At 42.8% G+C, this 25,357-nt stretch overlaps 2 protein-coding genes and 1 long non-coding RNA gene across 8 annotated transcripts in view; 1 reads left to right on the top strand and 2 right to left on the bottom strand.

Annotated features, from left to right (window-relative positions):
• The window catches only part of LOC123729661 (uncharacterized), a 34,293-nt gene extending 26,304 nt beyond the window's left edge, over positions 1-7,989 (bottom strand). The window contains exon 1 of the long non-coding RNA XR_006761317.2: positions 7,692-7,989. This is a non-coding gene — a long non-coding RNA (uncharacterized LOC123729661). The remainder of the gene's footprint in view (positions 1-7,691) is intronic.
• On the top strand, positions 6,955-17,225 carry LOC106583326 (tribbles homolog 2). 2 transcript variants are annotated; one of them, XM_014167384.3, is made up of 4 exons: positions 6,955-7,739; positions 8,956-9,252; positions 13,560-13,852; positions 14,574-17,225. In XM_014167384.3, the coding sequence occupies exons 2-4, from the start codon at positions 8,956-8,958 to the stop codon at positions 15,037-15,039; spliced, it is 1,056 nt and encodes a 351-aa protein (XP_014022859.1). In that variant the 5' UTR covers positions 6,955-7,739; the 3' UTR covers positions 15,040-17,225. The 2 variants fall into 2 exon arrangements, with proteins under 2 accessions (XP_014022859.1, XP_014022860.1); XM_014167385.3 differs by having other exon boundaries at positions 6,956-7,213.
• Positions 17,226-17,592: 367 nt separating this feature from the next.
• maf1a (MAF1 homolog, negative regulator of RNA polymerase III a) lies at positions 17,593-23,373 on the bottom strand. Of its 5 annotated transcripts, none has more exons than XM_014167386.3 (7): positions 23,216-23,373; positions 22,077-22,205; positions 21,567-21,735; positions 21,043-21,164; positions 20,636-20,755; positions 19,737-19,826; positions 17,593-19,568 (listed from the first exon to the last, which is right to left on the bottom strand). In XM_014167386.3, the coding sequence occupies exons 1-7, from the start codon at positions 23,356-23,358 to the stop codon at positions 19,541-19,543; spliced, it is 801 nt and encodes a 266-aa protein (XP_014022861.1). In that variant the 5' UTR covers positions 23,359-23,373; the 3' UTR covers positions 17,593-19,540. The 5 variants fall into 5 exon arrangements, with proteins under 5 accessions (XP_014022861.1, XP_014022862.1, XP_014022865.1 ...); XM_014167387.3 differs by having other exon boundaries at positions 17,593-19,565; XM_014167390.3 differs by having other exon boundaries at positions 23,106-23,312.
• Positions 23,374-25,357: the final 1,984 nt, after the last annotated feature.

Genomic DNA, 25,357 nt, shown 5'->3' with positions numbered 1-25,357 from the left:
CTCACATTTCCTCTGAAATAAACAAATAAGGGGAAGGAATAGGGAAGTCCCTGTAATAGGTAATTGGGTGTCATGCTATGCTACCAATGTGAGCGATTGAGTTGAACTCACTTGGGTTTTTCTTCAATATTTCATTATGTAGTACACACTCTATGGAGTGCTTTCGCAATCCTTTAAGTTAAGCTATGCTACACCACCTGTAGCTAAAATCATTAAAACTGTGAAAACTTCTCCCCTTGACCATCTTCTGTTTCCCCCATAGTGACATCCACAGGCTACACAGAGGCAGAATATTGAGTGTTGAGGCAGGTTTCTAGGATTTGCAGTAAATTCCAGAAGACACTGGAGGGAGAGAGAATCTAAGCAACTGGGCCAGTAGGCACTGGGAAGCCCTGGTCGATAAAGGGGTCCAATTCCCTTTACACACACACACACACACACACACACACACACACACACACACACACACACACACACACACACACACACACACACACACACACACACACACACACACACACACACACACACGACACACGACACACACACAGCATCCGACTACGCCACATGTCAACTCGCCAACCAACCTGATCCTTTCAGAGGATTGCTCCACAGAGTAGAGTGCACACCAACTGTGCAACGGTCTTAGCAGTCTGGGACGCTTCCAGGGCCACAGATGAGACAGGATCCTGTGTAACATGGTAACCTCTGAGTGGCCTTGAGATTGGGTTTACTATTGTATTGGTTGTGTGCACTAGCATTGCATGATGTTAACCTTTTCAAAAAGAACAGGTCAAGAGAAGCATGACCATTCCTAGTGAAACACAGTCCATACAATGGATGGCTGTTAGCGGAGGCTCTGGTTGCTAGCACTGACTGGTGTTTGACATTGATGTGAATGACCTAGTAGCTCCACAGGCAGCAGCACACTACAATATATAATGGATTGTGGATTAGCCAGAGGTGGCAGTGCCCTTAAGCCTTCCTCCTTCCTTCAAGTGTTAGCAGACACTAAGCTCCCACCAGACAGAAGCATTCAATTCTGTCAATACCCCGGAACAGCTATTAGCCAAAACTACATGAGGGCGTAGGTTTAAAATGATCAAATGTCTCTGACGATTTGTTTAGGGGACAATATATAAAGATGGGTTGTGTAAGGTTCATGAAATCTATTTAAAACGGTATAGGCTCTGACTTGAGACTGTTGTTTACACGACAGCATTTAAGATTGTGTCACTCTTTAGAAATGGTTTGAACTGCCATTAAATGTAATGTGCAGGTAATACAGTAGGCACAAAGGACTGAAATCACAACTCTCTCGTCACTGAGCTAGAATAAAGAAATCAATAGGGACCGGTGATGGGGGAAGGCCTTGGGGATTTACCGCTTCCTCAAAGGGCAGGGCCCCTCCTTCCTGATTAGACATTAATGACCCATTAGAAACAAACTGAAATACACAAACTGTGCCTCCCTACGCAATATACAAACACCCACGGCCCTGCTATGTGTTGTGGAGCTGCTCCACTGTACCACAGCCAGCAGTAAGAAGTGTTAAAGGACATTCATAATGTAACCCAACACCTACGACTTCTGATCTGTAAAGAGATTAGATCTCAAAGCAAATCAAATTTTATTGGTCACATACACATGGTTAGCAGATGTTAATGCGAGTGTAGCGAAATGCTTGTGCTTCTAGTTCTGACAGTGCAGTAATATCTAATAGGTAATCTAACAATTGCCCAACAACTACCTAATACACACAAATCTAAAGGGGTGAATGAGAATATGTACATTTAAATATATGGATGAGCGATGGCCGATCGGCAAGGTGCAATAGATGGTATAAAATACCACATATATGATATGAGTAATGTAAGATGTGCAAACATTATTAAAGTGCCATTATTTTTGCAGATGTTATTGTGGGTGTAGTGAAATGCTTGTGGTGGCGTCTTGGAGCAGCCTCGGTGATAAGTTCAATTGCCCTGGGGGGTGTGAACAAAGGATCGAATTCGGGAAAGTCATATTCCTGTTCGTAATGCTGGTGAGTTCCACCACTCTGATATCCAAAAGTTATTTCCGGCTGTAATAACACAAAAAAACGTTCTGGGCTAATATTGTAAGAAATAACACACAAAAAAATCTAAAATGCTGCAAAGTTGCTTAGGAGCTAGAAGCTGAGCTTCCATGTCTGTCGGTGCCATCTTTCCCAGCTCATTAGATCTCAGTGTCAAATGAGGTGGAGGTCTGTTAAAGCACGGGTAGTTACAGTCAACAGGGCTGAATGGGTCATGATAGATCCCAATACAAAAAAGGCCTGGATAAAGAGATCACAGAGATCACTCAGAGAGGTGGGGGGGCAGCCTCAGGAAAGACCATAAGGGACAGCAGCAGCAGAGTGTAGCCTCTTATAAACTGAGTGGTTCGAGTCCTGAATGCTGATTGGCTGACGGCCATGGTATATCAGACCATATACCATGGGTATGACAAAACATTTATTTTTTCTGCTATAATTACGTTGGTAGCCAGTTTATAATAACAATTAGGCACCTCAGGGGGTTGTGATATATGGCCAATATACCACGGCTAAGGGCTGTGTCCATAAGAACAGCCCTTAGCCGTGGTATATTAGACATATACCACACCTCCTCAGGCCCTTTTGCTTAATTATAATTAAATCTAGAAAGAGGCATATACAGTGGGGAGAACAAGTATTTCATACACTGCCGATTTTGCAGGTTTTCCTACTTACAAAGCATGTAGAAGTCTGTAATTTTTATCATAGGTACACTTCAACTGTGAGAGATGGAATCTAAAACAAAAATCCAGAAAATCACATTGTAGGATTTTTAAGTAATTAATTTGCATTTTATTGCATGACATAAGTATTTGATCACCTACCAACCAGTAAGAATTCCGGCTCTCACAGACCTGTTAGTTTTTCTTTAAGAAGCCCTCCTGTTCTCCACTCATTACCTGTATTAACTGCACCTGTTTGAACTCATTACCTGTATAAAAGACACCTGTCCACACACTCAATCAAACAGACTCCAACCTCTCCACAATGGCCAAGACCAGAGAGCTGTGTAAGGACATCAGGGATAAAATTGTAGACCGGCACAAGGCTGGGATGGGCTACAGGACAATAGGCAAGCAGCTTGGTGAGAAGGCAACAACTGTTGGCGCAATTATTAGAAAATGGAAGAAGTTCAAGATGACGGTCAATCACCCTTGGTCTGGGGCTCCATGCATGATCTCACCTCATGGGGCATCAATGATCATGAGGAAGGTGAGGGATCAGCCCAGAACTACACGGCAGGACCTGGTCAATGACCTGAAGAGAGCTGGGACCACAGTATCAAAGAAAACCATTAGTAACACACTACGCCGTCATGGATTAAAATCCTGCAGAGCACGCAAGGTCCCCCTACTCAAGTCAGCGCATGTCCAGGCCCGTCTGAAGTTTGCCAATGACCATCTGGATGATCCATAGGAGGAATGGGAGAAGGTCATGTGGTCTGATGAGACAAAAATAGAGCTTTTTGGTCTAAACTCCACTCGCCGTGTTTGGAGGAAGAAGAAGGATGAGCACAACCCCAAGAACACCATCCCAACCGTGAAGCATGGAGGTGGAAACATCATTCTTTGGGGATGCTTTTCTGCAAAGGGGACAGGACGACTGCACCGTATTGAGGGGAGGATGGATGGGGCCATGTATCGCGAGATCTTGGCCAACAACCTCCTTCCCTCAGTAAGAGCATTGAAGATGGGTCGTGGCTGGGTCTTCCAGCATGACAACGACCCGAAACACACAGCCAGGGCAACTAAGGAGTGGCTCCGTAAGAAGCATCTCAGGGTCCTGGAGTGGCCTAGCCAGTCTCCAGACCTGAACCCAATAGAAAATCTTTGGAGGGAGCTGAAAGTCCGTATTGCCCAGCGACAGCCCCGAAACCTGAAGGATCTGGAGAAGGACTGTATGGAGGAGTGGGCCAAAATCCCTGCTGCAGTGTGTGCAAACCTGGTCAAGAACTACAGGAAACGTATGATCTCTGTAATTGCAAACAAAGGTTTCTGTACCAAATATTAAGTTCTGCTTTACTGATGTATCAAATACTTATGTCATGCAATAAAATGCAAATTATTTACTTAAAAATCATACAATGTGATTTTCTGGATTTTTGTTTTAGATTCCGTCTCTCACAGTTGAAGTGTACCTATGATAAAAAATTACAGACCTCTACATGCTTTGTAAGTAGGAAAACCTGCAAAATCGGCAGTGTATCAAATACTTGTTCTCCCCACTGTATTTATTTATTTCACCTTTATTTAACCAGGTAGGCAAGTTGAGAACAAGTTCTCATTTACAATTGCAACCTGGCCAAGATAAAGCAAAGCAGTTCGACAACATACAAAAACACAGAGTTACACATGGAGTAAAACAAACATACAGTCAATAATACAGTAGAAAAATAAGTCTATATACAATGTGAGCAAATGAGGTGAGATAAGGGAGGTAAAGGGTATGAGGCATTTATTAACAGAACCCAGCTAACTGAATCTCCTCTTCATTGAAAGGCTAGAGGAAGGTGACAGGTACTTTGTTGCTCCTACTTCAAGGGACAAATCTTTAACGTGATTAATAAAAGAGCAAACCAGATGGCATCTTCAGGTTAAGTGAATCAAAGTATGAAGCTTTATTTGAACTGTTCTGTTCATTTAAATTAGGCTTTTCTTTTTTCTTTGGCTCTTCCTGTTTTTTTTATCTGTCTGTACATCTATTTAATTGTCTTTAAGATAAATGGGCTATAACTAAAGTAGAAGCTTTGTCAACTGTCCTTGGGTAGCCTGAAAACAGGAGCACAGTCAGAGCAGCAGGTACCGCCTGCCAGAGAAGAACACCACTGTCTAACTTGTTTATGCAAAAAGGACCTGTCGCTACAATGGAATTTCTGCTTTCGTAATCTCCTGCAATGCTCTGGCCGTGCCAGAGCGAGGCCAGGCCAAGTATGGTTGGCTCTGCTGTTATTTATTTTCCTGGCCGCAGTTATGAAGTCCTGCCGATGTTTTCCCTAACAGAGAACCATCCACCACAAAAGCTGCGTGATGATGAAATACCCCAAACTTGCCCTTTTCTTTCCACTGACTGAATCACGATTACAGTAGTGGGAACAGACCTGATTTCTGGAAGCGTCTGTCTGTTGTGAATGCCAGGAACTTCACTGTACTGCTCTCTGTGGTCTGATAGTTGAAGGGCCAAACTCCAAAGGAGCCATTGAACCCCCTAGAAGCACTGCTAATCCAATTACCCACAGACATATAAACTATAGCCTCTTTGTAAACTAGGCTAATTCTGAGCTAGCCCCCTCACGTATGCGACTGACATGGATGGACAGCAAGTGACCTCCAAACCCAGTAGTGGTGGCACCCTATCAGTTATGATAGCAATCTCTAGAAAAGACATGGCTGGAGCGAATACCCACTTGACAGGCAGCCCCATTGCCTCCAGTCGCCAGGACATTTTGTATCATAGGTTACCAAGACAGCCATGTCTACATGACTCCAACATCAGGCCACGCCACTGCACTATTCAAAAACTGCTATTTATTGGACTAAGACAGTTATTGGTTTATCATTGCACTATTCACAGACTGCTATGTTCACAACCCAAATGATGGTGTTTCATAATCCTTCCATGTCAGTGTTGATACAGAGGGTGATTCATTCAACATCAAACTGTGACTCGCAGAGGACAGAGTTAATGTAGGGAGATTGAGGCAGCAGGCAGGCAGGCAGGGGGAGAAATGCTCCCAGAGAATATTTAGGGGTATTTAGTGCTGTCAAGTTACATTGCGAAGAGTGACAATTTCACGGCTGTAGCCTCAGGCAATGTCTCTAGCAGTAATGCAGCACTGTGTGTGCGGCTGAAATGTTTCCATTTTAAGGCAAAAATGATCTCTGACTCCCACTCATATGGCTGTCTAGAAGTCACCATGGCACAGGCACAGGAAGCTGCCCTCACCCACACGCTTACACACACTTACGCACATACGCACACACACAAACACCATCTGACTCAGCTCAGAACCACACCAGTACTGAAACAGTACATCCTCTCTTTGGTCACACAAAGACATGACTTTGAAGGGAACATTTATCAATTATTTTTCACATGTGCAACTCAAGCACAAACTTAGGCCATTAAAAGCTGTCTGTGCAGAACTAATGAACATTGACATAGATAATATGAAATGCTCCTCTGTGTGTGTGTGTTAGTGACACATGCGTGTGTGTAAGTGATGCATATGGGGAAGTTATATCAATAGTTGGACAAAAGGCCTTGCCCACTTAATTTCCATCCCTTTGGAGCTTTGTCATCAATGTTAGGCAATCTTTTCCTGATACTTGCAATGTGTTGAACACAGATAGCTAACGATAATGCTCTTCTATTTTTCAAATGCATTTCTCTCCTTTTCCATGGTTGCAACATCAAACAGAAATGTTATAAACCATAATAACCCATCCCATGTGCATGCCATCCAGAGAGCATGCATTGTGAGAAATGGTGCAATACCATTACTGCTATTGAGTCATAGGAGGGGTGTGGCAAACCCTGTCCAACATATAGTTGGGTTTATAGTGACATGTTTTCTGTTATTAAATAACATTCCCAATGTCCTTTTGGACAAATTAAATTACATGTACCAACTCTGGCATGTAGGCACAATTGTTTAGAAAACATGTGGTCAGAGCAAATTTGGATTTTATCACAGAATTACTATATAGCCAATGACATGCAACACACCTTGTTGTACGATTATTTTGTTCCATATGTAAACTGCCCGAGTGACTATTGCGAGGTTCACCCGCCGATGTCGTCAAACCAGGGGGTGGAGCTACGATGTTGCAATCATGCTCAGTTGCGCATTATCAACTTCACTGCTATAACAGAAAGGATATTTGAAGCCACTGCGCTCTCGGGTCTATTCTCAATCAGACGGGCAGTCGGTGGGGGCACGTCTGATTAGAAATCTACTTTTTAGGGACTCAATTGACACATTAAAGGATTACTATGCAAGTGACCAAATAAGGGAACGTGTAGCCTACTCTTCCCTATGACCAATAATTATTTATTATACGAGGTTCCATACTTTGGACGAGTATGCTAATTTTTTTTTCTTCATTATTGTGCAAGAGCCTTTAAACAACTTTAAAGGTTTGTGTTTTCTCTGTTTATAAAAAAGTTTCTAAGGTTTTCTAATAGCCTCCGATTTTGAAAACCTGTCATCGCAAGGAAAAACGTTCGATACACAAGTCGCTGCCACAGCGGGAATAAGGACAAAAGCATCTGTACCAACAACACAGGCGGTGTTGCCGCCACACTTCAATGCGAAATAACCTGTTAAATGTCTCAATGACTTTCATATATATTCTGCTTTGGCTAAGTGAACAGACATCCTGAGCAAGAACCAACGAAAACTAATTTGAACTCTTATGCATACATAGCTAATTTGTAACTGTTTAAGTTAAAGACTCCCTTGAACCACTATTTATTTTATAAAGGAATAATAACTTTTGTCTGAAGCTCTCCGACCTCTGGTTCCTCTACACCGCATGTGTTTTTGAAGAGCTTACTGCACATTTCGTGTTTCTTGACAAGCAAAGCACTGCACACGAAGCTGGAGTTACCATACCATTGTTCTGTTTTGAAGAGCGGACCCCCTTTGTCTTCCACGGCCAAGGTAACAGTTGTTCATATTTTTCGCCCAACCTCAAAGTATCCATGTTTTTATCATTAGGCTACAGTTGAAGGGGTTGCTTGTAGTCCCGACTCGTATTGAGAATTCATTGATTTTTAACGTGTAGGCTGGCCTATGTTGTGAAACAACAAGGTTAAACTTTAGAAAGTGATGGTGCAACTCTTCCTAAGAGTCACGACCTACCACTCCTCGCAGCCGGTGTATGTCTATCGCAACATTGTATCCCCCTCGCGCACAGTTTCTCGGAACTGCTCACTGTTCTGACCATTTTCACCCGGTTCAACAAATATTTATTTTGACTAATAACATGACCCCCCATGTGACCTCTCGTGTTTTTAATGCCAATTTATCATGGTTATAATGGCAATTTATCACTTTTTACCTGAACTTCTGGCGTTATTTGGTGCTTGCAAAACAACTGAACTCGGAAAAAACTAGGCCAACTCAAGACCTCTGATCTTCAGAAAGTCGGTGCTCTAGAAAGATGCCCCAGATTCCGACATGGAATTCTGAGTTGGATGAATATTCAAAAGATTTTCCCTATCGCGAGGTCGTTATTTTCGAGTTCCCAGTTGTCTAGAACGCTCGGAAGTCGGATATTTCCGCGTTCCCAGTTGGTTTGAACGCGGCATTAGAGCAATCTAATGGAAACCTGACGTCACTTTCATGACGTTCGCCCATGATCTTATTTGGGTGGCTGTGAATGACTCACTGAGTCACAGCCACATTTCGAAAGAGACAGACAGTAATTTGAGTAATGCATAGCCTATTACAGGCAACACTGCTCATCAGTCGAGACTCCATGGCGTCATCCAAGCTCTTTTTAACCTATTATTTGGCACTGTTTAATGGTGGATATGATTCGCATGTCTGCTATTCAAGTTCCCCTTGTCACAGGTGTGTGTGTGTGTGTGTGTGTGTGTGTGTGTGTGTGTGTGTGTGTGTGTGTGTGTGTGTGTGTGTGTGTGTGTGTGTGTGTGTGTGTGTGTGTGTGTGTGTGTGTGTGTGTGTGTGTGTGTGTGTGTGTGTGTGCTAAAAAGGGGATTTGCAGACACCAAGTTCTTCTAGCTAGTTCTGTCACTGCATTTGAAATGTTGTATTTATGTAACATGCATTTTCAGTGTATCCAATCTGTGGTTTAGTCACATCCTAGGCATAGCTCAATGAAACCTACTAAAACAACTTATGTGACTTTTAGATGAGTGTGAACATCGCCTCGCCCGCCCCGGCGCCTACGCGTCCCCTGCGGCTGAAGCGGCTGGAGCTGGACGACCCTCAGGATGACATGGAAGCCCTGAAATGCAAGCGTCCCCGGCTGAGCCTTCCACCCTCGTCCCCTGGCCTGGCCCCCTGCCTGAGGCCCCTGAGCCACAGCCCAGACTCCGACCAGCACTGTGTGTCCTGCATTGGGCCCTACGTCCTGCTAGAACCCACAGAGGGGACAGAGACCTACAGGGCCTTCCACAGAGTTACGGAGCAGGAGTACACCTGTAAGGTATGTATTATAGCCTGCCCCATCACAGTATGGCTCCCGAGTGGCGCAGCGGTCTAAGGCACTGCATCTCAGTGCAAGAGGCGTCACTATAGTCCCTGATTCGAATCCAGGCTGTATCACATCCAACCGTGATTGGGAGTCCCATAGGGCAGTGCATAATTGGGCCAGTGTCGTCCGGGTTTGGCTGTGGTAGGCCATCATTGTAAATAAGAATTTGTTAACTGACTTGCCTAGTTAAAGATTAAATATAAAAAAAATTGAGTGCAGTGGTGTACCGCAGTTTCACGGGGCCCCTGCAAGGTCTGCGCAAGGGCCCCCAATCCCCACTATACACTGAGTGTAAAAAAACATGAGGAACTCTTTCCATGACAGCCTGACCAGGTAAAAGCTATGAAATCGTACTGTCACCTGTTAAATCCACTTCAATCAGTGTAGTTGAAGGGGAGGAGACAGGTTAAAGAAAGATTTTTAAACCTTGAGACATGGATTGTGTATGTGTGCCATTCAGAGGGTGCCTTTGAACGGGGTATGGTAGTAGGTGCCAGACGCGCAGGTTTGAGTGTGCCAAGAACTGCAATGCTGCTGGGTTTTTCACGCTCAACAGTTTCCCATGTGTATAAAGAATGGCCCACCACCCAAATGACATCCAGCCAATTGACACAACTGTAGGCCAGCATCCCTGTAGAATGCTTTCGATCCCTTGTAGAGTCCATGCCCCAACGAATTGATGCTGTTTTGAGGGCAAAGGTGGTGCAACTATATATTAGGAAGGTGTTCCTAATGTTTTGTACTGTGTGTGTGTGTGGTGTGTGTGTGTGTGTGTGTGTGTGTGTGTGTGTGTGTGTGTGTGTGTGTGTGTGTGTGTGTGTGTGTGTGTGTGTGTGTGTGCTAAACAAAACAAAATAAACACTATGTAAAGTGTTTCATAAGCTGAATTAAAGATCCCAGAAATGTTCCATGTGCACAAAAAGCTTCTTTCTCTAAAATCTTTTGCACAAATTTGTTTACAGCTGTTAGTGAGCATTTCTTTGCCAAGATAATCCATCCACCTGACAGGTGTGGTATATCAAGAAGCAGATTAAACAGCATGATCATTACAGGTTCACTGGGGACTATACTGGGGACTATAAAAGGCCACTCTAAAATGTGCAGTTTTGTCACACAACACAATTCCACAGATGTCTCAAGTTTTGAGGGATGCTGACTGCAGGAATGTCCACCAGAGCTGTTGGCAGAGAATTGAATGTTAATTTCTCTACCATAAGCCGCCTCCCACGTCCTTTTGGGAGAATTTGGCAGTACGTCCAACCGGCCTCACAACCGCAGTCCGCGTGTAACCACGCCAGCCCAGGACCTCCACATCCGGCTTCTTCACCTGCGGGATTGTCTGAGACCAGCCACCCGGACAGCTGATGAAACCGAGGAGTATTTCTGTCTGTAATAGAGCCCTTTTGTGGTGAAAAACTCATTCTGATTGGCTGGGCCTGGCTCCCTAGTGGGTGGGCCTGGCTCCCAAGTGGGTTGGCCTATGCCCACCCATGGTTGCGCCCCTGCCCAGTATTGTGAAATCCATAGATTAGGGCCTAATTCATTTATTTCCTTATATGAACTGTAACTCAGTAAAATAATTGAAATTGTTGCATTTATATATTTTTGTTCAGTGTATACACTGTCGACATGCCTTCAAATTAAAGGATTCAGCTATTTCAGCCACATCCGTTGCTGACAAGTGTATAAAATCAATCACACAGCCATGCGATCTCCATAGACAAACATTGGCAGTAGAATGGCCCCAACTGAAGAGCTCAGTGACTTTCAATGTGGCACCGTCATAGCATGCCACCTTTCCAACAAGTCAGTTCAGCAAATTTCTACTCTGCTAGAGCTGCCCGGCCAACTGTAAGTGCTATTATTGTGAAGTAGACATGTCTAGGAGCAACAACGGCTCAGCCGCAAAGTGGAAGACCACACAAGCTCACAGAACGGGAGTGCTGAAGCATGTAGCGTGTAAAATATATTTTTTTAAATAAATATTGTCTGTCCTTGGTTGCAACACACACTACCGATTTTCCAAACTTCCTCTGGAAGCTACATCAGCACAAGAACTGTTTGTCAGGAGCGTCATAAAATAGGTTCCCATGGCCAAGCAGCGGCACACAAGCCTAAGATCACCATGTGCAATGCCAAGCATCGGCTGGAGTAGTGTAAAGGTCACCGCTATTGGACTCTGGAGCAGTGGAAATGCATTCTCTGCAGTGTTGAATCACGCTTCACCATCTGGCAGTCCGACGGAGAAATCTGGGTTGGGCGACTAGCAGGAGAACACTACCTGCCTGTAAAGTTTGGAGGAGGCGGAATAATGGTCTGGGGCTGTTTTTCATAGTTCAGGCTAGGCCCCTTAGTTCCAGTGAAGGGAAATATAAACGGTACAGCATACAATGACCTTCTAAATTCTGTGCTTCCAACTTTGTGGCAACAGTTTGGGGAAGGCCCTTTCCTGTTTCAGCATGACAAACCCCCCATGCACAAAGCAAGGTCCATACAGAAATGGTTTGTGGAAGAACTTAACCGGCCTGTACAGAGCCCTGACCTCAACCCTATTGAATCCCTGGGATGAATTGGAATGCCGACTGCGAGCCAGGCCTAATCACCCAGCATCACTGCCCAACCTCACTAATGCTCTTGTGGCTGAATAGAAGCAAGTCCATGCAGCAATGTTCCAACATCTAGTGGAAAGAATGGATGCCGTTATAGCAGCAAAAGGGGACCAACTCCATATTAATGGCCATGATTTTGGAATGGGAGAACCTTCCAGAAGGACAACCATCTCTGCAGCACTCCACCAATCAGGCCTTTTATGGTAGCCACTCCTCAGTAAAAGGCACATGACAGCCCTCTTGGAGTTCGCCAAGAGGCACGATTCTCTGGCCTGATAAAACCAAGATTGAACTCTGGCCTGAATGCCAAGTGTCACATCTGGAGGAAACCTGGCAACATCCCTACGGTGAAGCATGGTGGTGGCAGCATCATACTGTGGGGATGTTTTTCAGCGGCAGGGACTGGGAGACTAGTCAGGATCGAGGGAAAGATGGACATCGCAAAGTACAGAGAGATCCTTGATGAAAACTTTCTCCAGGACCTCAGACTGGGGCGAGGGTTCACCTTCAAACAGTACAATAACCCTAAGCACACAGCCAAGACAAGGCAGGAGTGGCTTCGGGACAAGACTCTGAATGTCCTTGAGTGGCCCAGCCAGAGCCCGGACTTGAACCCGATCAAACATCTCTGGAGAGACTTAAAAATAGCTGTGCAGCAATGCTCCACATCCAACCTGACAGCTTGAGAGCATCTGCAGAGAAGAATGGGAGAAACTCCCCAAATACAGGTGTGCCAAGCTTATAGCACAATACCCAAGAAGACTCGAGGCTGCAATCACTGCCAAAGGTGCTTCAACAAAGTACTCAGTAAAGGGTCTGAATACTTATGTAAATGTGAATTCAGTTTTATATTTTAAATACATTTGCAAAAATGTCTAAACCTGTTTTTGCTTTGTCATTATGGAGTATTCTGTGTAAATTGATGAGGGGGAAAAACCAATGTGATCAATTTTAGAATAAGGCTATAATGTAACAAAATGTGGAAAAAGTCAAGGGGTCTGAATACTTATCGAATGCACCATATATCTATGTAAAGTTTTTTGGGGGTGTGTCACAGCCAACTTCTTGCAATTCTACACATTTTGCTATGGACATACAGAAACATATGCAATTGTATAGCTAATCTAATAATATTCTACACATTTTGCCATGAGGCTGAGGAGAAAATGGAGCAGCAGTTTTACAATGAATTTCCTGTATGTATTTTTTTGCCATGGCTTATGTGTTCATATGCAACAAAAAAAAATGGGGGTTGGCAGGCCTGCCTTGTGGGTGTGTGTGGTTCCAGTGATGGAGAGGTGTGCGCAATGAGCATGCTGTGTTGGCTTAGTCAAGTCATTTAATTGTCACTACTGGCTTATAGCAAGGTTTCCCAAACTTGGTCCTGGGGTCTCCCTGGGTGCACATTTTTGGCTTTTGCCAAAAACCAAAACGTGCACCCAGGTGGGGCCCCAGGACAAAGTTTGGGAAACCTTGGCTTACAGTGAAGTTGACCTATGCACATATCCTTTTGGTGTGACTTTATTTGACAACGAGTTCACTCAAGTGGGTACATTACCCTCAGGAGGAGACATTCATAGAGTTTGTAATTTGACCATGACCTTATGAACTATGACCTCTAACCTAACTCTACCCCATCTCCACTACCAGGTGTTCTCTATGAGGCGGTACCAGGAGTTCATCGCCCCCTACGTCCGCCTGCTGCCCCACGACAACATCTGCCGCATCGCCGAGGTGATAACAGGCGAGCACAGCGTCTTTGTCTTCTTTCAGCGCAACTACGGCGACATGCACTCGTACGTGCGCACGTGCAAGCGGCTCCAGGAGGAGGAGGCGGTGCTTCTCTTCAGCCAGATGGCGGTGGCGGTGGCACACTGTCATGAGCATGGGGTGGTCCTGCGCGACCTCAAGCTACGCAAGTTTGTCTTCGTAGACCAGCAGAGGTTAGTAGTTTATGCTCTTCTTTTAAAGTGGCAATCAGCAGTTGAAACGATAACAAAGCTCCTCCCCACCCATTTCAGTAAAAAGCTGAGGGATTAATAAATGTAACGACTGACCATATATTGTAGAAATATTCTAGTTTTAACCATATTTTGAGGCTATACAGTGTTTGTTTATTTTGACTTTGTTTACTAACATTGGAGTAAAACAGGCTATTATTTTGGGTTCTGATGGGATAAGTTATATTCTTCAAGAATCAATGAATCTGGTTGCCCCTTAACTTAATTAACTTAACCTAATTTTAGCTGAGGAACATGGTCATTGGATGTTCTGTTTGCAGGTTGGATTGACTTACAGTAGTGACTGAGACGTGGCCCAAATTCATCATCTAAATGTTTACTTGAGACACATCACTCAGGCATATGTGGAGTTCAGTTGCATTATGTCACTGCTAAAGAAGGCCATTTAGTTAAGCAACTGTCAAAATGGCACTAAAGCTCCTCATGATGCCTTTATCACACCAGCATAACAGCTATGTCATATGACTAGGGCTATATTTCTCCCACCCCGTAAACACAGGTGTCATTCCAGACAGAGTTATGTAAGGTGTATTATGCATATGACCCAGTGCACCATCGATGAATCACACAAAGCAGAAAACATGTCACACCATGAGGGTATGATGATGACTCAATATCTCTCTCTGGTTCTCTTTCCTTTCAGGACCAAGCTTGTTCTTCAGAACCTGGAAGACTCCTGTCTGCTCCACGGGGACGACGACTCTCTTACGGACAAGCACGGCTGCCCGGCCTACGTGGGCCCCGAGATCCTCAACTCGCACCACTCGTACTCAGGGAAGGCTGCTGATGTCTGGAGCCTGGGCGTGGTGCTGTACACCATGCTGGTGGGTCGCTACCCGTTCCAGGATGTGGAACCTGCCGCTCTCTTTAGTAAGATCCGCCGGGGGACCTTCACAGTGCCAGAGTCGCTCTCGGTGCGGGCTAAGTCGCTGGTGTGCTGCATGCTGCGTAAAGCACCCTTGGAGAGACTGGAGGCCTCAGAATTGCTGCTCCACCCGTGGCTGAACTGTTCCAATAACACAACACCTCCCAACATGCACCTCAACCCCAGGAACTGCACTGACCAAGTGGTCCCCAACTACACAGAAGATACAAAGGACATAGGCTGATTCTAGAATAAAAATGTAAATGTCCTCTGTCCCAGTGATGCAAGTAGAGCAGTATCATCTCCATAGAGGGACTACTGGTAATGCAGGGTTATTTCCTACCTACCTGACACTTAAAAAACATAACATAGTCATATGACATTACATATTTCCAAAGTAAACCTCTTATGCTAATGTCTAACTGCAGTTTGGTATCAAAGCAGTCAAAGCTTTGTTAATCTGTTGTTAGACATTAGCATGTATAGATGTTGAAGTTGTGCTTTTGAAGAAGTTGAGAAGGTGTTATGCAGGGCCCTTAATCCAAATTATTACCAAATGTATTATATAGTTCGGAGTCATGAAGCAGTAACTACTAACTACTGGATCTCCTGGTCACGTGAAACAGACGCCTCCTTCGAGTTAGATGTATATCTGCTTGTCAAGGGTCCAATGCAGTTATTTCCACACTGCAGTGTAACCTCAAGAAAAGCGCTTTTCAAAAGCTACCCAACTATTGTGCTTTAACCAATGGAAATTGTTTTGTTGACTCAATGGGAATAACAGGTGAAAACAGTCCTCGAGATCCCTCGCCCCATATAGAAGCTGTCTAGCAGTATTCCCTGTTGCTGGAAGCAGTAATTTGACCCGTTTTTGATTGTGAGCAACTCCGTTGGGAACACTAAATTGAATCTGTATACTGAACAAAAAATGTAAACGCAACAATTTAAAAGATTTTACTGAGTTACAGTTCATAGAAGGAAATCCGTCAACTGAAATAAATTAATTTGGCCTTAATCTATGGATTTCACATGACTGGGTAGGGGCGCAGGAGGAGCCCACTGCGGAGCCAGGCCCAGCCAATCAGAATTAGGTTTTCCCCACAAAAGAGCGTAATTACAGACAGAAATACTCCTCAGCACCCCTCCCCCCTCAGACGATTCCGCAGGTGAAGAAGCCGGATGTGGAGGTCCTGGACTGGCGTGGTTACATGAGGTCTGCGGTTCTGAGGTCGGTTAGACGTACTGCCAAATTTTCTCAAATGACGTTGGAGGCAGCTTATGATAGAGAAATGAAAATTAAATCTCTGGCAACAGCTCTGTTGGACATTCCTGCAGTCAGCATGCCAATTGTACATCTGTAGTGTTGTGTGACAAAACTGCATTTTATTGTCCTCAGCAGCAGGTGCACCTGTGTTATCATCATGCTGTTTAATCAGGGATGTAAAGAAACTTGTACACAAGATTTGAGAAAAGCTTTTTGTCTTATGGAAAATGTCTGGGATATTTTACTTCAGCTCATGAACTGTAACCTTTATTTAACTAGGCAAGTCAGTTAAGAACAAATTGTTATTTACAATGACAGCCAAACCCGGACGATGCTGGGCCAATTGTGCACATGAAACATGTGATCTTCTTTACGTGTTGCGTTTTTATTTTTTGTTCAGTATATATCTGACAGGACTGATACCTGATGCCTCTGAACTTGACAAAATCCTAAAATACTTGAAGCACGTTTTGTGCCTTTGTTTGTGTGTACTGTTGTTTACATATTTGAGTGACAAATCTGGATCCTTTCAACCATTAAAGTGCCTTGTTTTCATAACCAGTTTGTTGTAGACCCCCTCCCCTCTCTTATATCCCTATCAGAAGTTCACCACGCTTTTCTTTACCAAAGAATTAAGATACCCTCAGTTGTTATGTATGGTGTGATGATCCGATGATCCAGGTTTAGTGAGATGGGATTCAGTGATAGTTCAGCGTGGTGTCCTAGATCCCTAGACAAGTGTAGTCGTCATGACCTCAAGCGTGAGTTAATGTCTATAGTGTATAGTGCAGTGGGTTAGATCCTGAAGGATACAGTGCTGTAGTGTACTTTAAACACCCATATAATGGTGAGACTGTTTAGTATCTGTTGACCTGAACAAAGGCATCACATACATTACACAGTAATGTGTAGTGTTAATCGTGATGCCTGCATGCAGTTCGCTAACCCTAAATAGATCTCAGATCCTACTTCACTATGCCATACATCTTGTGAGACTTTAAATACTTTTTATATATATATATTTATGATGCAAAGGAAAGTACACTACATTTTTTCTTAGGTTGGAGGGTTGGTGGATGTACTTATGTAAAAGTATTGTCATTTTCCAGTAAAAATAAATCCTTCAAACTGTTTGCCAATAAAGCTTTTTTTGTGATAAGACCAAACTTTGTCGTTGGAGATTGGGTAATGAACAAGTGTGTTTACAAGCTCTATTTTTGTTTTCGGGGTCAGATAAATATTATTTAAAACTACAAACCCACAGAGCTTGATTCAGCTTTGATTAATACTAGGATGTACAGGGGACCTGAATATTATCAAGAGTAGCGTACAAGGACAGAGGTTATGACCAAATCATATTAAAGATATGATTATTGCTACAATTCACAATATAGTACTGATCTACTAGCTAGTCCCAAAACCTGTACTGGTTGGATTACACCAATTCTGAAAGGAAAACAAATCTCACCCAAGTTTGTCAAAAGAATTACACATCTACATTATTTAATCAGTAATAAAAACAGGGAAGCGAGGCAGTTTTAGTCAAGACCTTTATTGTACATGGTGAGTTGGTGACAAATCAAATGGATACAAGTTTAGTGAAATAAAACCACAAGTATGAGGTCTTGTAAGCTGCCAGTCATTAGCACAAGACTAAAATAAATGTGCCAATGATGCAAGAGTTAGCCGACTTCCGCAACAATATCTCGCTTCTTAGTATTTAATTGGACCATATCATCCGGAAGTCGGAGGCAATAAGCCTGCATGTCCTTGCCATGACAACCACCTTATTTTCACACATGGGCCACATTGAACACAAATCAGTGTTAAAAGTCTAAAACAGCTGCTCTGTAGACAAAGATAATCAACAAGAACATTTGTACTGTAGACATGTCTACCTGCACAAAGTATGTTTATCAAAAGTCAATATGCTGATAACTTAGGATGTTGTTGACATTTGAAATCAAATTCAGGAATAGGTTTGAGGTTTCAACGTCACTAGAGGCAGATAGATATACATCACATAGAAGGGATAAGATGAAACTTTACAATACCTACTGTATCGTTCTACCATTTTGTACCTAAGGATATGAGTATTTTGTACCGAAGGATATGAGTATTTCACATTTTACTTATACAAAAACGGGCAAGAGCAAGACGTATGCCACAGACTAACACTGTCCAGCTGGTAGTCAATAGGACAACCAAAATACTGATACAGGAGCTGTGACCATTGAAATACGACTAACCAACCACTCACTACTGAGCCTAAATAGGTAGCCTTGCTCTTCAGTCCACCCATTAGTCACAAATGCATTATTGTATATTCAGTACATGCTTAATTTGATCAGGAAAGTTGGACCATAGGCATCACTGATCTCTACAGGGAGTTTTTGCAGTGGAAATTATAAATCAGACTTTAGATTTGTCTTGAGACGAAGTCTAAAATGACATTTCAAAATGCCACACACAGGGGGCACTGCTCTAAATAAACACACAAAAAAATGCTTCAACTAAAGCAATACCTAAAAAAGGCTTTTTAAGTTATATTAAAATACAAGGTATGTAAATTCAAACAGTATACTCTACAAGCAGAGTTTGTATTACATATGATAAGTCACATGTTACACAAGTCCTTAAAACACACCATGGAATTGAGAATCAAGACTAGATTCTGGAGTGATTTTGGAACAGAGATGCAGCAGAATCGTATTTGCTGGCTTGACCCATAAAACTATAGACTGTACTTGTCCCTAAATAAAAACAAATAAACAATTCTAGGTTTGAGTAGCATTGGTATGGAAGGTAGAACATCCCCAAGAGGCAGACTGATTCAAGCTGTTATATGACTTTTCCATCAGCTGAGATTGAAGTGACAGTATTGGTCGGCCATCGGCAAACAGCAGTTTTATGGATGTAGCTACAGTGGAGGATACCTAAATTGAGTCTGCCCCCTGGTGTCCAAACATGCGCTCAAACATGCAGTCTGAGAATGGTCCTATACCTAAACCTTGAGTGCCAATTTGGTATGAGAACAGCTCACACTTTGGAATGGTATAGCTTGAAAAACATAATAAAAATCTAAAACTTTGCTTAATTAATGCATTATCAAAACCAGCATAGAGAATGTGAAATATGTTGCAAATGAATGAGTGCCAGGACATGCTCTAATACCAGGTCAAACACACCAAAGAAAGTTTTTGCTTCTGATAAACAAGGTAAGGAGAACATAGCGATGGAAAATTAAAAATGATAAACACAAATAAATGGGAATAATCCTCATCTGAACATGAGTAACAGATCTCCAAGCTCATAGTCTGATTTCCGCAGTAAAATACAGTGAGGTTCACCACACAAAGTCAGAGAAAAAACAGAAGGAAAATCCCAACACGAAATATGATGAGTTTAAGATGAGTTGTAAAAGAAATGGTAGTGACGTGGGTACAGACAGACATCCAGTATACTGTCTGGTCATGGTACTTCACTGGGCACACAGGGCACCATACCTGCTGATCGGAAAAATATATGGTTTAGATTAAAAGATTAGACAGACCCAAATGATGCATCCATGAACAGTACTAATTCAACATACAAAATAACTTTGACACTTGAAACTGTTTTACTTTATCATATTTTAGGGTTTTCTATGAAGAATGCAGGCTGGGTGCCCTCCTTACCTATCTTCATCCATGTTCTCATAAAAATCTTCATCCAGCTCCAGGTCCAGTTCGTTGCCAATGCCAGAGTCCCGTGGTGCCATGAATAAACTAACACACGGGGACAAAAGCAAGTGTTGCTCACTATAGACCACTTCAATGTATAAGCAATTATTTCAGGGATGGCATATAAGTATTTTGGACATTGGCCAGTAAACATTCAGATGTCACTGGTCTGGTGAGTTAGTCTGGCTCATTTTCTACTAGCCCCGAGTGAAAAGTACTAGCACGGGGCTAGCTTAATTTCTATCCCTTCCCTGGTTCTTTGGCTATTTTGAATGACTGCTTAGGACACTTATACATGTATCCATTTAGCTTTGAGCAAAGTATTTATTGCTCCCGAGTGATGCGGCGGTCTAAGGCACTGCATCTCAGTGCTAAAGGCGTCACTACAGACCCTGGTTTGATTCCAGGCTGTATCACAACCGGTCGTGATTGGAAGTCTCATAGGGCGGCGCACAATTGGCCCAGCATCGTCCAGGTTAGGGTTTGGCCGGGGTAGGCCGTCATTGTAAATAAGAATTTGTTCTTAACTGACTTGCCTAGTTAAATAAAGGTACAATTAAATAAAAAAGTATTGTCAGTATGCAGTTATATTGTCTATGACCAACCATGTACAGATTATAAACAGATGACTTCCACTCAGATAAAACAATACCATACCCAGATAACTGACACGTCAAAAGGACATTAGAAGTTAAAAAGGTATAATTCACTCAAAAACATTTTATTTTTTATTTTGTTCATATGTCAACTGTTAATACAATCCCAAATAATTGTGTAGTCAGCAGTCAACTTTTCAAGGTGGAGCACTTTCAGTACAAAGGAAAAAACGGTGGTAATGTATTTTTCAGTCTTACCTGACCGAGCGGCACGTGAAGAAGACGATCCTCTTCAGCCTCGTGTTGTAGAAGAAGTAGTTGAAGGACCACATGTTGCCCTCCTCTCCGTACGGGTCAGAGTCCAGGTCTGGGTTGTAGCTGCAACAGCCAAAACAATATGGCCTTTACATTCTGGTTTACAAATGGCATGTATGCCTCCCCTCAAGGGAAAACAAAATAACACAGAAAATTTATTATTGCTCTGTGAAAACAGTACCACTCCCCAAGACACTTGTCATATATCTGAAAGGATTGGATGGGTGTAAGCAATATGGTAGTGGCTCCACCTAGCACTCTGATGCTTGTGCCAGACTTTCTAGTAATAGTTCTGCCAAATCCCGACCACACATACCCTCTCTACCTTTAAGAAAAAGTGGGTTGCTCACCTGTAGATGTCACACTCGGACAGGCAGATCTCAGCATCGATGGCCTCCCACAGCTGGGGCTGAAGCAGACTATAATCCTCCCCGGCCGCCGCCGACAGACTACTGTTTACCGCGTTGAACACCTGAGGTCACACACCATGTTAATAATGGCATACAAACACATCACTTCCGTGTACATCCAGCCAGGTAAGAATTCAGCCAAGACTGTCCATGACTAGACATCTAGTTTCAAGTACTGCGTGCTATACTTTACATTTTTTAGTTAATATGTTAGTCCCCTTCCGTAGCCTTTTGACCTCAGGGTAACGGATTACAGTCTCATTCCATATAAGACCAGACAGGCTTTGGGTTGTGTACAAGCTGCCTCGGCACATCAAGCCCAATCAACTCATGCTGCTGTGTAGTGAAAGCCATGATACAAAACCAGCAGAATATGCTGGTTCGGGTGTAAGCAATTCATAACAGCAACGCGAGGCATGTACAGGTACTGTTGTGTAGGTAGGAGATGTTAAGTAGATCCTCACCCAGTTAACGCTGGGCTCTCTGCTAAAGTCGTGGCTCTTGGTGCGGCTGAAGTCATAGTCGGGGCGGAAGGATTCGTTGAGGGTGGCGATCAGGTAAAAGAGGGTCTTCCTGCTGCACTTGTCAGAGAGAGGCCCTTCCCCCTCGTCTCCACTCTGACTCTGGCTCAACCTGCAACCACAGCACAAAACCACAGACACACACTTGTTAGTGTTATAAACATGCTCAGTCCAAACTTGTTCATACTTGTAGTGCATTCTTGTCATTTGAACTGTGCTTGACAGGAACTACAGGATTCTTCTAAGTCTTCATGTGACCAGGCCATGGGCATTACATAATACTGATAGAAGTGTAATGACTAGAACATATTCAATCACTATATTATGCATCTACTTTAGTGTGTGCTCTACATGCATTAGCTACAGTTATCTACAAAACACTGACCATTTATCCCCAGTACTGAATAGACCTCTGTTCCTATGGTGGTGGTGTAGTGTGGACTGAAGTCTTACTTGTTGGGGCTGATTCCTGAGGACTGTGGAGGGGACAGGGCTTCCAGGACATGAGGCAGTCCCTCCTGACAGAACTGCTTGAACATCTGCTTGTCCTCGCCTGCCATCTTGCAAGAGTAGCTCTCGATCCTGAGAAAAGACAAAGCATGGTTCATCACATCATGCATACAAATTATGTGGTTGCTGAAAATCTATTTCCTGTGTAACACAGTTCAGTAACGTTAGGTCTTCATAGCGAGGCATTGAAGTGTTGGCCAGTTCTGTGCAAATGTTGTCCATTTGTAAGGCTACATAGCAAATGGGCTATTGGCACTATCGACATGTTGATAACTTACCTTCCTATTATCTGACAGTCCCCCGTTTCAATGGTGAGTCTGGTGTTTATGGCTTCAAAACTAGAATTCTCCAGGAGTTTCATCTTGACAGTTTATTTATTTTTATTATGCAAAATATTAAGTGTTTAAAATGCATATACTCATCTCCTATCTAGCCCCTAGGCTTAAAGACGACTGTAAAAGGCTACAATCTGCCACCACCAGGAGGTCAGGTCGCCAATTCGGATAAACAAAATTACACTTGTCTTTTTCGCAATCCTCTGTCTTACACGTTAGTTAGATATTCAACAATGGTCGTACGAATTTAACTAACTTAACAATTAACTATGCACTGGCCCACATCAAATAAACTCGGTCAAATGTGTCGTTCAAAAAACAGCGAACGCACAAACTTTTCAGGCCTTACTGTATCCAGCTGGAAATATTTCGTGCAATAACAATGATTGCCTTTCATTTAAATACCTCCGACCACAGAGCTAACTGGCCGTGGAGATCCTCAGCTCGTGCGCACAAAACTGTTTGTTGTATCTAGCGCTCACTCAATGCAATACCAAAGTAATAAATTTCAATCACAAACTTTAAATTCAATATTGCATGATTAATTTACGGATGATGTAAAGATCTTTGTCGATGGCTTATGGCACTTATATGTCTGATAAAAATGTCTTCCTTTTTACTGTGAAATTTCCAATACCTGCCATTAAATAAACTGAAATTAGATAGACAGTTCTTCATCCCAGCTTTTGTATCAGAATTTGAAGAGAAATCCCAGGCTTCTCGAAGCCTTTCGCCTTCGCTATGCACCTGAATTTGTCTGTAAAAACGGCAACCCAGTTTTGATGTTTTGATCCTTCCTCAATGTAACTGCACTTCCTTCTTCTCTTCAAGGCCAGTTCCTCTTTTACCGGATTTTTCCTCGAGAGGGCGCCATGGGGACCGATAAACATGCAATGACGTAGCTAGTGATTATAACACCCCCTTGCTCATCGTCCAGCTACAGTAGACTTTCACTTGCGTTAGTTAGTTAGTTAGTTAAAACACACACACAAATATATATAAATTATTAAAATACGTATTGGTCTATATGGATATCATTAAACGGCAGTATGTCGTCACTATATATGTACAGTACTAATATGTCATAAATTGGAATGTGCAAATGGCTCCTTTAAAACGTATTTCCTGAATAAAGCCACGTTTCGTTTCGCTTTTCATTTAGACTTCTGATCAGTGGCGTGTATCCATGGGTGCCAAGGGAAGGCTTCCCCCCCAAAAATGGACAAATACTAAAATAAAATAATGTATATTTCGTCTGTCTGTGTTTCATAATTTGCCTTCAATTCGCAAGAGGCTGAATGTATCTCATACGAGAAAGCATCCGGCGAGCAAAACAGCGCCCCTCTGTCTCTCTACGTGTAAGCCATCTATCTGATGCTGTCTGGTCCAAACGAGTATGACATTGTTGCCGCCCGAAGCATTGAAGCCCACGGAAGCCAGCGAGCATCCGGTCTGCCTTGACAAAAAAAGTATACAAAAATGAGCCAATCAGCGTTGAGCTAAACTGAAGCGAGCACAAATGTGAATGGTCCTGGCGTAGCAAAAAAAAAAGATGTCAAAGGAAGCCAGCTTGGATTTGGCCTCACTCCTATCATACCTCATTGATTGAAAAAATTGAATTGTTGCTTCTCGTTGTGTTGTTGTCCTCCAGTGGCTGGCTAGCCAGCTAGCTAAAATTGTCCCTTTCCTAAATTAGCCATGGATGGAGATAGGGATTTGGACTTGTGGTTTTACGTAATTCCCCATACTGGCCAATGACTATAATGCGATTTTGATCCAACCATTAATTCATACATTGTTGTGCCCGTGGCCTGAGAGGATGGAAGTGCAATATGTAGCTAGATGTAGAAGGCTAATGTTAACTAGCTAAAGTTGCCCATTCATGGAAGTTAGGTTAGAGGGCAAGCATTTTAGCTAGGACAACAAAAAAATAGAAGTGTTTTACAGTATGACAGAGTGATATACCGTTTCATCAACATCAAAGAGAGGAGGATGGCATTGGCGTTTCTCTACAAGTAGGGTGAGTCAACATGTTTTCTACTTGCACAAATGCGCACACGCACACAGAAATCAGAATCATGGACAGCCACATCATATTTAGCTTACGTTGATTGGACTAATTTGCTGGTATCTTTTAACTGTCACTGTATTAGACTAAGCAGAGGTGATTTGATGACGTTGAAACGTTTAAACGTGAAATGGTGCTGGAATAGTGGAGTGTCACGAGAATTTTCAATCCCAATGATAATAACTAACAATCAATAAGCTTTTACCAATCTCCGAGGTTTGTAAGACCCTGGGTTTAATAATAATTAGGCAAAGACTCAGCTTATGCAAAAGGTTCGTACAGTTTATTCACGAGAACGTTCTGAAATCAAAAATGCAAACACAGTCTTTATAACACACACACAAACAAGTTCAAATCTTAAACTATGCCTTGCTCAGACAGTTTGTGTTTTTCCACTGCACAGATAGATTGTTTCTTTAATCTGCAACATGTTTCATAATCTTCTGCAAGCCTAACAGTTTCTCCACTCCACGGGTGGAGACAGAATGTCCTGTAAGGAACACAGTAGTACAACTTGTCTGTCGATAGCTCCTCTTATCATTTGTTTCACACTTGCACCCTGCTTACATACTAAAAAGGAGCAAAAGGTCCTAGTTCTAATTCTGACTAAAACTACACACATCATCAGATTATAAATTCATGATTCTAATACATTTCATACAATTATATGGTTTCAGGGTGGAATTCTTTAGGAATTACTTTAAACATATAAATTCCATTATCATGGAGGCACCTCCTGTCTTCTTTACGACTTGCGGTAACTTTCTGTGGTTCTAAATCAATAGTTGTTTAGTAATCCGAAAATGTCAGAAACATTAACT

This window comes from Salmo salar, chromosome 22 (assembly GCF_965601325.2).
Source record: "Salmo salar chromosome 22, fSalSal1, whole genome shotgun sequence".
Taxonomy (NCBI): Eukaryota; Metazoa; Chordata; class Actinopteri; order Salmoniformes; family Salmonidae; genus Salmo; species Salmo salar.
The sequence above is the reverse complement of the archived record's forward strand: the minus strand, read 5'-3'. Positions and strand labels throughout refer to the sequence as shown.

Bases quoted from the DNA above. Each gene is read 5' to 3' on its own strand.
- LOC106583326 (XM_014167384.3), top strand. From the start codon at position 8,956: ATGAGTGTGAACATCGCCTCGCCCGCCCCGGCGCCTACGCGTCCCCTG. The intron at 9,253-13,559 runs GTATGTATTATA...CTCCACTACCAG, and splicing joins AGCAGGAGTACACCTGTAAG to GTGTTCTCTATGAGGCGGTA. The intron at 13,853-14,573 runs GTTAGTAGTTTA...CTTTCCTTTCAG, and splicing joins GTCTTCGTAGACCAGCAGAG to GACCAAGCTTGTTCTTCAGA.
- maf1a (XM_014167386.3), bottom strand. From the start codon at position 23,358: ATGTTTATCGGTCCCCATGGCGCCCTCTCGAGGAAAAATCCGGTAAAA. The intron at 22,206-23,215 runs GTGCATAGCGAA...GTCTTTTCTCAG, and splicing joins GTTTTTACAGACAAATTCAG to GATCGAGAGCTACTCTTGCA. The intron at 21,736-22,076 runs GTAAGACTTCAG...CTGTGGTTGCAG, and splicing joins TCAGGAATCAGCCCCAACAA to GTTGAGCCAGAGTCAGAGTG.